This window comes from Daphnia magna, linkage group LG1 (assembly GCF_020631705.1).
Source record: "Daphnia magna isolate NIES linkage group LG1, ASM2063170v1.1, whole genome shotgun sequence".
Classification (NCBI taxonomy): domain Eukaryota; kingdom Metazoa; phylum Arthropoda; class Branchiopoda; order Diplostraca; family Daphniidae; genus Daphnia; species Daphnia magna.
In genome coordinates this window covers 10752387-10768759 of record NC_059182.1, presented here as the reverse complement: position 1 = coordinate 10768759, position 16373 = coordinate 10752387, and the positions used below count along the sequence as shown (strand labels likewise).

The window sequence follows — 16373 nt, the reverse complement described above, 5'->3', positions numbered from 1 at the left end:
TTCGAAGAGTTCACTTAATTCGTAATTTGTTTCAGTAACTACAACCGACGCCTCAGAGGCTTTAGTCTGAAAGTAGTCTTTAACGGCCTTAACAAAACTGAGGCCGTTTCAGTTACAATATGCTGTACTTTCTCCTCCAACTGATACTTCTGAATGATAGGGGAGACCGGACCCATCTTGGACACTGTACCATGTTGGATAGTGACGGGAAAATAAGTTAAAAAAGTTCAAAAATCTAATTTTTACACCGTATGTTCCTATTTATGAAATCTTCAACCGTAAAAAATTTCATGGATCCCCAATTGTTATTTCCCTAGATATTTAGAAAACAAAAAAACACGCGAAAAAATAGCAATTTTTTTTTCTTTTACTGGCGTTGGGCCGATCTGTGACGTTCAAAAATAAAATAATGCACACGAATGTCTGCGCTAGTTATTCCCCTACATGTTTGATTTAAATTTTTTTTTATGTGGGCTAGTTTTTACACAATATTATTTTTAGAAGAGGGGTCTTTTTATTCTCTTCATCAATCTTCAGTTTTTCTGGAGTATCTGTTAAAATTCTTGTACTACCAGATCGGTTATTCTTCATAGGCCGTGGAGCAATTGGAGTATTTTGGCACACTTGTGTAAGTGGTCTTATCTTCTCTAGGCTGATATGTGACCTTTCACCTGTTGATGATGCAGACAGTAGTGCTGTAGTTGGGGTGACTGTTGGTAATGAAGACGGTATTTGTGAAGCTTCTGCATCTATTGATGATGATGACGTATTGTGTTGCAGTAATGGATCCATCGCTTCTTCTGGAACTATTTTAACTAGATATTGTAACATCAAGTAGAGTAACAAAATAAATTATACAGAAATTATATACCTGGTCTATCTGTTACGAATGAGGGTAAATATCTTGAAGCATCAATCGCAAATCGATTGAATAGGTATATTCCTGTTGATTTAAATCCAGCTATGATATTCTTAGGTGTAGCGGTTTCTTGATAAGGAACATTTGACAGTTCCGCAATATGTTTGATGGAAATTCGTTCTTTTTGTTTTTCTTTCTTCTTGTCGAATGGAGCGGCTACCTTTTGGTGCGACATGTTCCCCCTTCATTGCTATTTACACCACGCATCGAGCTGTTGCGGATGCAAAGGTTGGAGAGGAAGCTGTCAACACGGTGAAGAAGAAAATGTATGTTGACGACTATTTGGGATCCGCAAGAAGCGTCGATGAAGGATTGAAGGAGGCATTTCTCGTCCGAAAAACACTCGCCGACGCTGATTTGCATTTTCAAGACTGGATCTCTAATTCCGAAGAATTCGTTCGAGGGATGCAAGGCGAGAAGAGGACCAACTCACCAGACGTTCCGTTGATCGACGATGGCAACAAGAAGGTGCTGGGCGTCGTGTGGACTACCCGAGACGACACGCTTGGTTTTCGAGTCGACAACATGAGGGATGAGGAAAATACGCGTGTCAGTCTAACCAGCAAGGTAGCCACTGTTTTTGATCCTCTGGGATTAGCTGCGCCGCTCATTGTCAAGGCCAAGGTCCGTCTTCGAGAATTGGGAGTCAAAGGATTGAGATGGTCTGATCCAGCAGATGAAACGGATCGCGTTTGGTGGGAATCCTGGTTTGCAATCATGCGTGAACTTATTCACGTTTCCATTGAACGATGTCTATTTCCGGAAGAAACTGGAATTGTCAATTCTCAGCTGCATGTGTTTGGGGACGCTTCGGAGATGGCGTATGCAACTATAGTGTATATTCGCAACACCTATAGTTCCGTTCAAGTTATCATCCGACTTGTAAAGGCTAGTAGCAAACTAGCGCCTAAAAAGACTTTATCCGTACCTAAATTGGAGCTGAATGCTGCTCTTCTTTCTTCTCGCGTTGCTGCCGCCATCCAGGGCTGTATCACTCATCCAGTTCATCAGAGATTCTTCTGGACGGACAGCAGCACTGTGCGTAACTGGATACGTGCTACCGCGTCATTTTATCAGATCTTCGTATCTAACCGGATCGGAGAAATTCAAACTTTAACGGAAACAGGAGAATGGCGGTTTGTTCCCGGAAGATTGAATCCTGCTGATGCTGCTACTCGTTCTGCCATTGGAGAAGAAGTTTGGCCCAAGATATGGCAAGATGGTCCCGAATTTCTCCTTAAACCCGAATCTGATTGGCCGACTGATCTACCTTGGTTGGATGCTACAGCGGAACTCAAACACACGAAACAATATCACATTCAAGCAGCAACTGATCCGTTCGACTGGTCAGAATTTTGTCTGAATGAAACTAACATCTCCTCTTTCCTTAAATTAGATGGCCCTGCTCTTAAGTTTGTGAAGCAGTGTCAAATGGAAGCCTTTTCTGACGACATCTATCGGGAAAAGCTTTACGCTCCTCTTCCCATCTGTTAGCTCTGAGTCCGACCATATGAGAAGATGGATTATTGCGCCTAGGAGGTCGAATTGGACGAGCGAAGCTGCCTTACGATGCTTGTCATCCACCTCTACTGCCGAACAAACATCTGTTGACTGAGAGGGTCGTTAAAATTCTACACGAACAGATGCATCATGCCGGGACGGATTATCTAGTCGCAAAGCTCTTCCAGCATTTCTGGATTATTCGAGGAAGAGAACTCGTCAAGAAAACTCGTCGACTCTGTCTCCAATGCATCAAGGAGAGAGCAGCTCCCGCTGCCCAGATGATGGGTGATCTTCCAGCCGAACGTCTGAATTCCTACTCTCCACCATTTACACATGTAGCCGTGGACTATTTCGGACCTGTTGAAACCAGTGCGGGTCGAAATCGAGTTGGCAAGCGTTATGGAGCTCTATTCACCTGCCTAGTGACCAGAGCAGTTCATTTGGAGTTGGCCGAATCTCTTTCAGCCGAAGATTTTCTGTTAGTCTTTCGGAGATTCATCGGTCTTTTCGGAAAACCGGCATCGGTTCATTCGGATAACGGAACCAACTTCGTAGGAGCAGAACGGGAATTGAACGAGTTGATCCTGTTGTTGAACGACGACCCGAAGTTCGTAAAATTCCGGACCGAAAAACTCATCGATTGGCATTTCCAGCCACCGCGAGCGCCGCATTTAGGTGGAGCTCATGAAAGTCTAGTGCGCTCTACCAAGAGAGCTCTGTATCGGGAACTGGATTTGGAAAAGGCTGGGCTTCGCTACCCAACGGATGAGACGATGCGGACTTTGCTAGCAGAGATCGCAGGCTTCCTGAACGCGCATCCTTTAACTTACGCGAGTTCTGATCCGAAAGACTTCCGACCATTGACACCAAACGACTTCCTCAATCGTCCTCCAACATCCGATCTACTAACAGGATCGTTCGATGATGCTCTACCGAGAGAGCGATTTCGCTATGTCCAGCGAATGGCACAGCTATTTTGGGATCTCTGGACGAAATTGTACCTGCCGTCCCTAGTTCCACGAAAGAAATGGCAATCCGCCCAATAGAATCTCTCCGTTGGCGACGTCGTTATGATGCTCGATCCTAATCAACCACGTGGACAGTGAAAAATTGGGCATGTGAGCCAAGTTCATCCTGGAGACGACGGCCTCGTTCGAGTCATCAAGGTTCAAACTGAAGATGGGATTTATTCCAGAGCGATCCATCGTTTGTGTCTACTAGAGCGGGCTCCTATCTCCGATACCGAATCCAAAGTAGTTCCGATCAACGCTCAAGTCACCCCTCTTCAAACAATTCATTGTCTTTATTTGAAACGAATGTTTTCCGCCATGTAAGAAGCTCATTAGTATTCCTATTCCGCTAGATCGTAATCTGATTCGGGGGAGAATGTTCCAGCGAGAAAACATTTAGTTTAATTATTCGCCACTTGGCCACGTTTTAGCTTTAAGTCAAATTCTCCTTCCGTTGTCTTCGTCTGCTATTTAATGAATGTGCAAAACCACGCGAGTGACACTTCTCTTTTTGTTACCTCTGAACATAATTCTACTCTGTGTGTGTTCTAACTTCTGTCAATCAGGTATGATAATATGGAAATTATGTATGTAACTCTTTCTTAACTAGCTTTGTGTTCCCTTATTCAGTTTTATATTGGATTGGCCTGTCTATCAGTCTATGCCTGATCTGTCCAGTGAGTGTTTGGTTATCCAACTCACTTGGTAATTATTCTGTTCTTATATTATTGCAAGTTTACTTTATACTCATGTTTTCCTTTCTTAAGTTCTTGCCCTTGTCCATTTATCTGTGGTCCATGGTCTGGATGCATCTCAGCATTTTACGCGTGCCATCCCAGGTATTGATTCTTATATTTTCTTTCCGTGCTTTATTCTTAACACCTTTCTTGTCTTACAGATACCACTGGTCAATACCTCTTGCCATTCGTACTCATTTACCATCACCCTGGCATTTGTCTATTTGTCACTTGTATCACTGCGACTCCTATGCAACACTTGCCATCAGAATATATCCGAGTGGCTTACAAACACTCTGAGTAAAGTAACGAGGCTCCTTACAAGCACAGCGTCGAAACAGGCTGAGATATATCTTTCCCTGTACCAAAACCTATATTTGGTCCATAAATGATACATTTCAAAGATAATGTAGGGGTCGCTGTTTCATAGAAAAGGTTCCAGGACTACGTGAAATACTAGTTTTAGCACGTTTTTTTTTCAAACAAAATATCCAAATATGTTTCAGAATTAGCTGGCAGTGAATAATCTAGTGGAAAATCTAGTAATGAGTAATGAAAAATACAACAGTATTGTAAGAACTTTCTAGTTTATTTAGTGTTCAACTGTTCATCGTACTGTTTAAAACCATATTCAGTTGATACGCCAGCTGGCGCATGGACAATTGGACATTTAAGTATTACAATTACACATGATTCTCATATTCGCCCTGCAAAACGGATTGCTCAAATAATGGTATCATTCAACTATGTTCTTCAACACATTGCAAAAGAAATTGGAATTGCGCTTCATTTTGAGTTATTGCTGCAAAGTCTTCTACTATTTTGATTCCACACTCGGCACAGTCGTTAACTACGTCGAGATTAAAACAAAATTCTCTAACAGTCCGATAGTCCGTCATCTGATTCCAATATTGGCTTGGGAGCTGCATCCAGTCTTGGCTTTGGTTAAGCCCAATTAATGAAAATAAAAGCTAAGAGCGGGGACCAATGAGATCGAGTAGCATAGGGGGAGTATTTGTTTCAATTTTCGGAAATATAGGCTTCCCAATTTCAAAATGAGATGGACGTGGAGTACTAAACAACTTTCTAGCAATTAGGTCCCAAGTAAAAGATCCAAGTTTTTCATTGAAGAAAGCGAGTACAACCAACTCTTCAGTCAAGTACCAACAATGACGGGTAACGGAGAGTAACACAGCGTTTGCAATAGTTTCATTTTCTTCACGAAACCACATGATGTTACCAATAAGTTGTAAATCATCAGTCGGAGCAAATACGGGAATGCGAGATCGCAGAAAAAGACGCGCATTAAAAAGACTTATGAAAACCTCCATCTGATTAATTTCTCGTCGCTCTTCTACTGTTAAATCAAATTTCTCCGACATGAATTCCATTTTCAACAGATAAATTGCCTTACTCATGAATCGAGCGTGATGGATCTCACCTGGCTTTCGTAGATAAAAATTACTATGTGGAAGAGATCCTCCAAGGTAAATCAGAGTAAGTTCTATCATCTCTCTGTAATCCTCTCTGGGAAACGTATCTTTTAATGTGCAATCCTCGGCCCATTTCCTTACTGTATGAGCTTGGTGCCAGAGATCAGAATTCTTGTCTGGAGGCCGATCGAAGAGAGTCAAGTTGCTAGTGTCACGATCCATATTGCCCCAGTTAGCTTGAATTTTCTTAAACAACACTTCCTCTGGGCAAGTTCCTCCTCCTCTTAATGATTTCCAAGCAGAAATTTGATATGGAGCTCGTAGGAGTGATGACGGCAAGCGCACCATAGTAGAGGCCTTTTAAGTTCGATCTCTATTAAAGAATAGCACCCCAGTCTAATACCGGAATCACTTGATGTCGTATCGAAGTCCATTCCAACGACTATTTGCTTAACTTTCCGATCGCCAAGCATTTCAACTGTGGCGATCATTTGTGTACGACCCGTAGAGTTCTCAACTATTGGAGTGCCTAGCATTTTAGGGCTGCAATTCATGCAAACTATTAGAATGTTTCTCATATCATGGACTTAAAGATATCGCCTACCCTGATTGACATCCGCTTATAATTACTGCTATTCTCTCTTGTTTCTGGCCATTATTCAAACTAAGCAGCTTCGGGCCCCAGTAAACAAAAAGATTTTTTGGATTGTTCTTTAACCAATCTGTAATATATATTTGAATTGTTGAGAAATAAAGGCAAAGGATTAATGATTTAGTAATACCGCTTTTAATGGTTGCTAAAAGCTAAATTCGCGTTGCTAATATTTTCCTCCAAATAGGTGACTTTGAAAAGGAGAAATCAGATAGTTTGCTCCTGCTCTACCAACAAAGTCCGTAGAAATCAAAAGATGGCTTTCAACAGAAAGACCAATTCTGTCAGCACACTTTGCAGATCCTGTGATGAGTTCGGATGGTGATATTCTTAGATTTACTACTTTTGGTGTTTTACATCTATTACAACTTGGCATACTAAAAGCATCATCTTCACTGGCCGATATGTTCATTTCATCATCGGTGCTATCTTCCAATTCCACTATAATCTCTCAATCACTCAATTCTTTACGAGATCTATGGGGCTCGTTCGTTTAATAGTTGCATTTAAAAATCTCTATTTTTCTCTCAAATAATAGCTGCCGCATCTGGTAAAACGATACCTCCTAGATGAAGCTTTTGAATCTTTCGTTGGTCACGCAAAAATTCCCAGTCCTCTTTCCATGATGGTAGCCGAGATAAACGCATTGTTTCATACACATTGACAACTGATAAATCACAAAGACTATCAAGTTTCCTCTTAAATGGTTGAATTTTTGCTTTTATCGCTTTTGTAGGATTTTTTACATCAGACCTATTTAGTTTTTTCATGGATTCACATTGTTTATGAAAGTCAACAAGAAGATCCAACACTTTCCTCTTTTCATTGATAGGAATGCAAGTCTTTGACCACGTGTTTTAAAGTTCACTATTCACTATTTTAAAAAGGTTTCTCACTGATTCACTTTGATTTTGATTACGCAAGTACAACGAACCAGAAATAACACACCGATACGTTGGAAATTAAGTACTTTCTGACAAACGTTTTTCTTTGGTGGGTCCTACCAACCAGTCAATTTTTCTGCGACTTATTTTTAGAAGCAATAGCAAGTGAAAACTGAAAGTGAAGTGACCATAATGAAATCTCAAAATGTGATCGGCGTTGCATGATTACCTTAAATAATTATTTTTATGAAACAGGGACCCCTAAATTATCTTTGAAATATATCATTTTTGGACCAAATATAGGTTTTGGTATAGGGAATGACATATCCCAGCCCCATGACTTAAAATTAATTGATAATGTCAATAAAAATTAAAATAATTAAAAGATATATCTTTTTTGGGTTTTATTTAAACAGCGTCCTCTAAAAGTAAAAAAAAAAGAAAACAAAATTGATTTTTTTTGTATATTTTTGAACACTTATACCATAATCCCAGTTTCAATATAAAAATAATGCGGTAATTGGACACCCTATACAGTACCACCTGCAGCATTTATAAACGCCAGCATGGTCACATTTGTACCACAATCTACGGAAACTGTTTGCTGAACCTTTGAAAATTTGAAGTTAATAATTAGTTCACCAATAAAGAATTTTAAAATTCATAATTATTTGTTTTGTTCCTTTGGCAGCGATAACATTCGGAGGCTGCATAACAGTTGGGTTTTTTTGTTTCATCAGCATTAAATACTTCGTTTGCTTTGAATTTGTATTTAATAAACAAGCTCTCCAGCTTGTCGAAGTAAGTGTCCACAACCGTCTTATTGAATCATGCGGCTCTAGCTTGACTTGTTTGCTCTGGCTTTCTGATAAATAAAAAACTATTGCGTTTAAGGAAGCCACAAAGCCATTCTTCAGATGCTTTCCCATGTTTTGTTTTTTTTCATTCCGGTGGCGTAGTTACAGCATTCGCAGTTGCAAATGATAGTGCAATTATTCGAGTTTCAGCTGGTGACATTCCGTGGTTGATAAGAGTACAAGTCTTCAAGTAATCGTCTAGTTCTGATTCCATGTGAACTGGAACAATTTGAGTAGAATGCTGAGGACGTTTGATTTTTGCAGGAGGTAGTAGCCCAAATGAAGATTATCTTTTACTGTAGAATCCTACAGTAGAAGGCTTTAGGTTGAATTTCTCAGCAGCTTTTCTTATTGAAGTTTTTCCACGTAGAACATCCTCAACAGCCAAGTGCAAGAATTTTTCAGATGGTTGGTGTTGGCTTCTTTTTCTTATGTAATTCCGTGGCATCTGTTGAATAGATAACAGTCAACAGTAACTTAACAGTTAAATACATGCTGCTCACAAGACACAACCCACCACTTACTTTTATGATTAACATTCACGTGGACAATCCTGACATTCTTCATTAAAGGAAACTGGAGCGTTACATCTGTACCATAGTGTAGCAACTGTTTCAGCTGTTTCTGTTCTTAAGTATCTTCCTGTAACTAATCAGCAATCCAAATCATATATATACCTATAAAAGTAATATAATTTTCTTAAATTACACTGATTCGTTCTCATGTTGAATGCAAAGGAACTCATCACGTTACATACATTCGTGTTATAAACATAATTTTATAATCTAAATTGTATCAAGTAATATCAACGAATGTTAAAAACCAATATTGAAACAAGTACCTCTTGAAAAATTAATTGTAACGTAATATATTTCACCAGAAATCAAATTTTCACTAGCAAGAGCGACAGTTGAGGCAGCTATGAATGGAAAAAAAATTAACAGCAGACAAATTTCGCTTTCTTGCTCTGAATCGATACAAATAAAACCAATTAATAAAGAATCGATTTAATTTATACTCCACCCCTTGCAATATCTTCTATACTGACCATAACAAGTAATTTCTTGTATAAGAAAAAACTTTCATTTTGAGTTATATCGTCAAGAAAATGTTTTTTAATCAGTCACTACACAAATAACTATCACACAATATTTTTAAAATTATTTTTTAACATTTCTTTCCCCCTTTTTGGACCGTGTCTAACCTGGTACAGGGGTTTGGGTCCCACCCCGGCTCGGTCCAAAAATACCCAAAAATTGAATTCGAGGTAACTTCTAAAAATTTGAAGTTACATCGTTGAAAAAAAACAAGGGGGTGATGGGAACAAGAATGATTGATTCTGAAAAAAAAATTGCTTGAAAGAGAGTGGAGATATAAGGGGAAAACCGGAACTGTCCAAGATGGGTCCAGTCTCCCCTACTACTGATAAACCCTGAAATCCTGGAATAAGTTTGAGGGCCTAAAAATCAAAGCAGTAGATTTTAGAGCTATTCATATTATGTTTAGAAAGTGAAATACCAAAAAAACGTTTTAGAGCTAATGCTCTGGAACATCTAGTCAGAGTAACTTCATCCAACCAATGAATGGTGATTCCAAGGAATACACGCCATTGAGAACTCCATGCATCCGCAGTCAGACCCACTGTGCTTACTTTACACAACATAGACATTAGTTCATCCTGATTAAATTCTTTTACGATCATGACTGCCAAAGTGTTTCTTGTAAACATTTGGAATCTAGGATTTAGACTACCGACCAGTTTTAAGAACTGAGGTGAATCAACAGTACTCAGAGGTCTAGCATCGGCAACAATATAGTCTAAAATTCTTCCTGAAATGACATCTTTCTCATTTGATGGCAGTTATTTCTTGACAAAAAAATATTCTAAAATTTTCTTCTTATTAACACCACTCTCTTCAGTTGAACAATTTTTTCGTTTTTTATTTGAATGAGAATTTCATTGCAGGCGTTCTTCTTCAACCTTCTCTAAAGATACTTTATATTCTTTCGGATGTGATTTCTAAAATAGGAAAATATTTCACGATGAACTCTTGGAAATTGTGAAAGAAAAACTTACAAAATGCCTGGAAAAATTATGGTTTGCAGCCCTTTGTCCTGAAATTTGTTTCTTGCACACCGTACACATTTCCCATGAATATTTTTTAAAAACACCGGGCAAGGAATTTTGTAACCAATCACTAAACCCATACATAGCAAGGATGGTAACCTTATACCGCGGTTACTTTGAGTCATCACCACAGGAAATATCGTCGATGATATCATCCTCAAACTCGTCATGATTTGCCTCCATTTCATACGAAAAATTTACAGATAGAGCAGAGTCAGTGTTTACTTTCTGTACACAACTAAGGATACAATGAACAGTTTGCGCTGAGATCGATTGTTCTAGAAAGAACGACAGCGATTGTCATTTATTCCCCCGACATAAGTACTGATTTTATTCAATAAAAAAGTATATAATCGAGTAGAAAATGATCTATTCTTTAACCTCTTATTCCTATTACCCCATTTATTCAAAATTTTTGTCAGATGCCAAAAGCTAGATTTTTGTTTCAATTAGATAAAATCTATTGCACTCCGGAGTCCGGAGCGCTCTACTGTCATAAGCGGCTTTTTCACTCCGGAGTCCGGAGTCCTCTAGCGACGAATGTTGTTATTGCACTCTGGACTCCGTTTCGATTTTTCTCCGCGGTCTAGCTGTTTAATACGGTTTAATATAATAATAAACTTAAAATTTTTTTATATAATAATAAACGCAAAATGACTTCCTTTTTTAAAATATAAGCCTCAATTTGTAATTACATCAAAATCATTTCTCGTTTTGTTTAATTTTACCGGGTTTTGATCTAACTTAACTAGTGTTAAACTAAAGTAAGCTGACAGATAGGGTTTATTATTTATGGATAATTTATAAATTTTCGTGTCATTATGAATGAATAGTTCAGAAACGCATTTGTTGTGTTTATATGGTTTATTTTAAAACAACAAAGTGAGTCATCCTCAGTCACCCCCTTGACCTTGTTTGGCTGACGGTTGAGCCGGGTTCTCAGAACGGGGTTCGAGGGGTTTTCTACGACCTTGAATTAACATCGACCAGCAACGTGACTCCCCTTTTCCGCTGAGCCGTTTTTCTGTTGATTGATTCACACGTAACGTGTGGAGCTGATTTTACGCTAACCAACCATGCAATGCATTTTCTTATTCCGGTAAACTATCTGCAAATTCACATCCTTCATATCTTGAAACAAACAAAAAACCACTGTTAACATACAGATGCATCTAACTTTATTTTTGTGAGGGTATAATCTCAAACAACATTTTCATGGGAATTGTGAGTGAAAAAACAATTTGTATTTTCATGTATTTTTACTCTGTGCGTTGTCTTAACATGAAAACTGAAATGACTCTGATAAGGAAAAAATAATTGATTCTAAGAGGGGAAAGAATCGGCACATGCTGCGGCGTCGATCAAAGATCCTTAAAGAGCGGAATATGGAAGTGCCTTGTCCTTTGATGTTGGGTTGCTTTGGGTTCAATCGCCGTGGCAGTAATCATAAACAATGTTAACAAGCCCTTTTTTTTTTTTTGCTACCAAGATTTTGTAACATTTCTCTTCGAAGTAGGTACCCGTTATATAACAACGGTGGCAAAAGAATATTCCTCAATCGAGTTCAGTGCCTCACTTCAGAATGTCGTTGCTCAGTTTACTTGCCTTAAATCAGACTTTTGATAGTAATTCAGAGATTGTAGAGTTTTTTAAGCAGCTAGAGACAGAAAATGTATATTTGCGTCGTGGTCATTGTGAGTCAATTCGTAGTTACGATAATGACGAAAGAAATCAAATCATACTTGACGAAAAGCTGGAGTTTAAATGAATTCCATACACATGCCCTCATTTCGGTACCCATAAATCCGAGTAGACAAAAATAAGATCCACGAGATTATTAAACAGTTTCGTGCGGCTCTGTATGCTGAAACGCTGGTTGATTTTGAAGCAGCCAAAGCGTATCTGTTGAAACAAGGTAAACCAAAATTAAAGCTAATCAATGTAATATTTTAAAATATGTTCATACTTTGTAGGTTTCGGACCGGGAGGCATTGCCTCGTATTTAGAAAGTAACTAGTTCAACATTGCCGACAAATGGAGTAACCTTGAATGTCGAAATCTCCCAAAGTTTGGTAACAATACCACTAATTGTCTTGAACGGTAAAACAAGTTATTCACTTTTCATTTACATCACCGATAAGGTAATACCTGAATTACATGCAGATTTCACCAGACTATCAAGGATGTCCTCCAGAAAACGAAGTGATTGGCGGAAGTTCTCCGCAACTTAATAGACATCATTTTGATACGCCTTTCTGACCGACGGATGAAACACTGCATACGAGAGGTAAAATTTTCCAAGAAGGAAAAGCATCCGTTGCTGAAAAGGTTTGCCGACACCATCTCGCCTTTTGCTTGGGGCCACCACGAAGAGGAACTGAAAATAATGAAAGCAACTTACAACTTCGTACTTAATGAGGTTAGTAAATAATTATTTTTTATGAATCAAATATATTAATTCTGCTTTTAGGAATCATCAACGTACCACATTGCTTCACGCTACACTACGTACGAATTAAAACAAGATCTAACCGGCTGCACATGCAAGTTTTTCCAGGATTTTTCACTGCCTTGCCGCCACATTATCTACTTCCATATTCAAGAAAACACCAAAATTTCAGTGGGATTATTTTCTAATCACTGGTTGAATGAATGTCTGGAGGTGAAGAAAAACTAAAATGATTTTCGATAACTTTAAAGTTATTTTAAAATTCTATATTACAAGAATGAAGCGGTCGTTTCCGCAAGCGTTTCATCGCCATCTGGAGTTCACCGTCCGAAAAAGACCCGGCTGCGTGCTACGAGGAAAAGCCAATATATCATGGCCACTAACGTTTTGCGTAGTATGGCCGACACGATGAGTGGACTAGCAGCCTCCGACTTCGAAGTTCAATTGCAGTTCTTCATTAACCTTCACAAATTAATGAAGGAAGGAAAACCCCTTCGAGTAATGGAAGACGAGAAGCAGGAAACCGAGAATCCTTCGATTAACTTATTGGTTGATTGTCCTACTGTTGCGGAACGTATAAGCATCACTCCGTCTTCCCGTTGCCTCTGTCAAAAAAGGCCGTCCAAAACAGGACAAAGGATATTTCTCTGTCTACAAGAAGAAGGTGAAGGATGCACGAGCCGAAGTTTCGCTGAATCAAGAGAGGCTGGACGAGGAGCAAATGATCCAGGAAGAGGAAGACATGGAATGGACATGGACAATGAACATGGAGCAAGAGGCTCTTCAAATGGAACGCTCCGTTGGCCCAGCAACAGTTGACATGTCTGAAGAGGTAGTGGAACTATTAATTATTTGATGTTTAACGTATAAAAATTAAATTTTTTCATTACATTGGAATAGCCTCTGTCATCAACTGCTACCTACAGCCCAATGCGTGTTGACGCTAATCATTCTGTAACGGATCTTATTCAAACTGAAAAAGATGACATAGACGCCGAAGTTCCGCCGATACAGTCCAGCGAAAGCCCAACTACAAATTTCGCCACTGTTACCCACAGCCCAATGCATGTTGAAGCTGATCAGTCTGTAACGGCTCTCATCCAAAATGACAAAGATGACGTTAATGCCGAAGTTCCGCCGATACAGTCCAGCAAAAGCCCAACTACAAATTTCGACAGTCCTGTTTTGGTAATTACATATTATTTCTGGCAAAAAAAGATTCTTCTGATTTAAAAAACTGTTACCTATGCAGATTCCGTCGCAAGTTTCCTCAATTCGATTCAAAGTTCAAAAGCCTGCTAATCGTCAAATGCTCTTTGTGGACGACGTCACCGAGTTAACGAAGACCAATCAACTGACGTCGGGACACATAAACGTGGCCCAGTCAAACCTCAAATTACATCACCCGGAAATCAGTGGTTTATTTTGCTTCACCATGGGAAGCCTACTTCAATTTCCTCAGGCAGAGGTCGAAAAGTGGATGCAGATTGTGCAAAACGGGTCCAAACACTGGATGTTGGTTGCAAAGGGGTTCAGCCAACCAGATCACGTATTAGTATACGATAGCATGCCTAGAATTCCCTGGAATAACGAACATGTCCTTAGCTGTATACTTCCCTCTTAAAAACTCCTGAAAAGGAAATAACTTATGTTATTAAAAATTGCCAGTGCAAAAACAACGGGTATGATTGCGGAGTGTTTGCCATTGCTTATGCGACAAGCTTAGCAAATGGGGAAGACCCGCAACAAGATTATACAATCCAAAAAAGTTGAGGAATCACCTAGTGGAATGTATGAAGGTCGGCAAATTGTCTCTATTCCCGTCTTCTTTGAACAGATCAAAGAGGTCTGTGAGGTAGTGAAAAGAGTAGAACTTGATTGCGTTTGCCGGAGAACAGGATACGAATTGCCTTCGGACGAATGGAGGTTCGTCGGGTGTGACGGTGAAGATTGTGAATACTGGTGTCACCGAATGTGCGCTGAAGAAGATTCTGGGAATGATGATGATGAATGGCTTTGTAGCAACTGTAAAAATAAAAACTTATACTACATAACTGATGCTGCTTAATCCTTATTTATCATCTCCGCAATAAGACCTCAAAGATATTAATAAATTTATGAAAAATATCCAATCATTGATAGGCTAATAGCTGCATTCCCAACAGTCTGGAAAATTAAACTGGAAAGCAAATTGAGGCCAGCAACAATAGGAATAATATCTGGAGTTCACAATTATCACATTTTGCTTTGAAATCGTTAACAAACTATGATTGAGGCTTTATGAAAACTAAGTAATTAACCTTGGAAGAAAAGATAAGCAATTAAGTATTGCTATTGTGTTAGCATTATATCAATAATAGTTTGCAATAATAAACATACAGTTTTGGAATCTGCATCCCTTTACTTCTTCAACGGGAAATGTTACACATTCAAAATGTTTGGCTGCGTCTTTGATGTTCCCAAACTTCTCATGCAAACTCAGCAGCATGGTGGTGTGTTGGCAAGTGTTAAAATCACTTATCTAACCTGAGAAGTCAATCACAAGATATTAGAATTATCAATGTATTTTGTAACTGGGAATGTTACAATTAAAAAATGTTTTGCTGCGTCCTGGATGCTACCAAATCTTCTCATGAAACTCGGCAGAATGATTGTATGTTGGTAACTGATTGAAAATAACTTATCAAATCTGCAAATTCAATAACAATAATTTATATTAGAATTATCATACCAAATATAGTTTATAACGGGGAATGTTACACATACATGATTCGTGACCGGCATAATTTTTTTTATGTTAGGGGGTACTGAGGAGAGGCCCTCTGGAGTTCAGAGTTTCCTCAGTGTTTGGGCTTGAGCTAGCCCTTTAGCCCCATCCTAGTTGGTGCTGGTGTAATTGCGGACGGCGTTCTAGTGTGGGTGAGGTTTTTGGTGGACGAGACTTTTATTTTGCGTTTTCCTTATGCATAAGTTATAATTGATGGTGTATATGTATATGTATATGTATATGTAATATCCATGTCACAGTTGTTTTCATTGGTGAGTCGCGTGTTGGAGACCACGCTTTGTTTGTTGTTTGGTTGCTAGTTTATTTTGATTTGCTTGTTTACTTTTGCTTTTTTTTTCACAGGCGTTGTAGCATGCCAGTTTCCTTGATAAATCTTACCAAGGCTCGGCTCAGTTCATACTGTATGTTGATAGGTATGGTGGTATTTAGTCCTAGGATGTTTTCTAAATTGTGTTGCAGCTTGTTGGCAGCGAGAATTTTACTTAACTTAGTTCTTTCTAGTTCGGTGGCAGAGCATCTTAGTGGGCAGGCTGGGTCTAGTTCAGGATGGAATCGGGCTTGGTGTGCTGCTAGCCTGCTATTTCCTGTTCTCAACCTGAAGAGGAGCCTAGTTATTTATCTTGACTAGTGTTGGTGCCATTTGTGCATGCCTGTGTGGGACCTCCTGTGAATATTTAGTCGGTTATTATCATGTCTCAATTCACTCGTGGTTTTATTCCTTAGGTGCTCTCGCATGATTGCTTCTTGTTAACCTATCGATAGGTAGTTGTGGACTAAATTAGAGTGGAGTGACTCTTCCATTGCAAATTGGTCAGCTTTTTCATTCTCCGGGATACCTACATGACTAGGTATCCAGTAAAGTGTAGTCTTGGTGTCTGCGCTACTTAAGTATCCTGCAATGTTTATGATTTCATAGATTATCTGGTGGTTGCTGCTGTTCATCATGGCCATATGTAATTTCCATAGCTCTTAGGATGGCGTAGGCTTCTTCCGTGAAGATTGATGTTCCTTTA

At 39.1% G+C, this 16373-nt stretch overlaps 1 protein-coding gene, 1 long non-coding RNA gene and 1 pseudogene across 2 annotated transcripts; 2 read left to right on the top strand and 1 right to left on the bottom strand.

Moving 5' to 3' along the window:
• Positions 1-1183: 1183 nt before the first annotated feature.
• On the top strand, positions 1184-2413 carry LOC116936673. Its single transcript, XM_032943886.2, has one exon. The coding sequence runs from the start codon at positions 1184-1186 to the stop codon at positions 2411-2413; it is 1230 nt and encodes a 409-aa protein (XP_032799777.2).
• Positions 2414-7598: 5185 nt separating this feature from the next.
• LOC116917870 lies at positions 7599-8933 on the bottom strand. Its single transcript, XR_004391275.2, has 3 exons — positions 8837-8933; positions 8520-8672; positions 7599-8443 (listed from the first exon to the last, which is right to left on the bottom strand). It is a non-coding gene; the product is annotated as an uncharacterized LOC116917870 (long non-coding RNA).
• Positions 8934-13881: 4948 nt separating this feature from the next.
• Positions 13882-14431, top strand: LOC123472567 (annotated as a pseudogene).
• The last annotated feature ends 1942 nt before the right edge of the window (positions 14432-16373 follow it).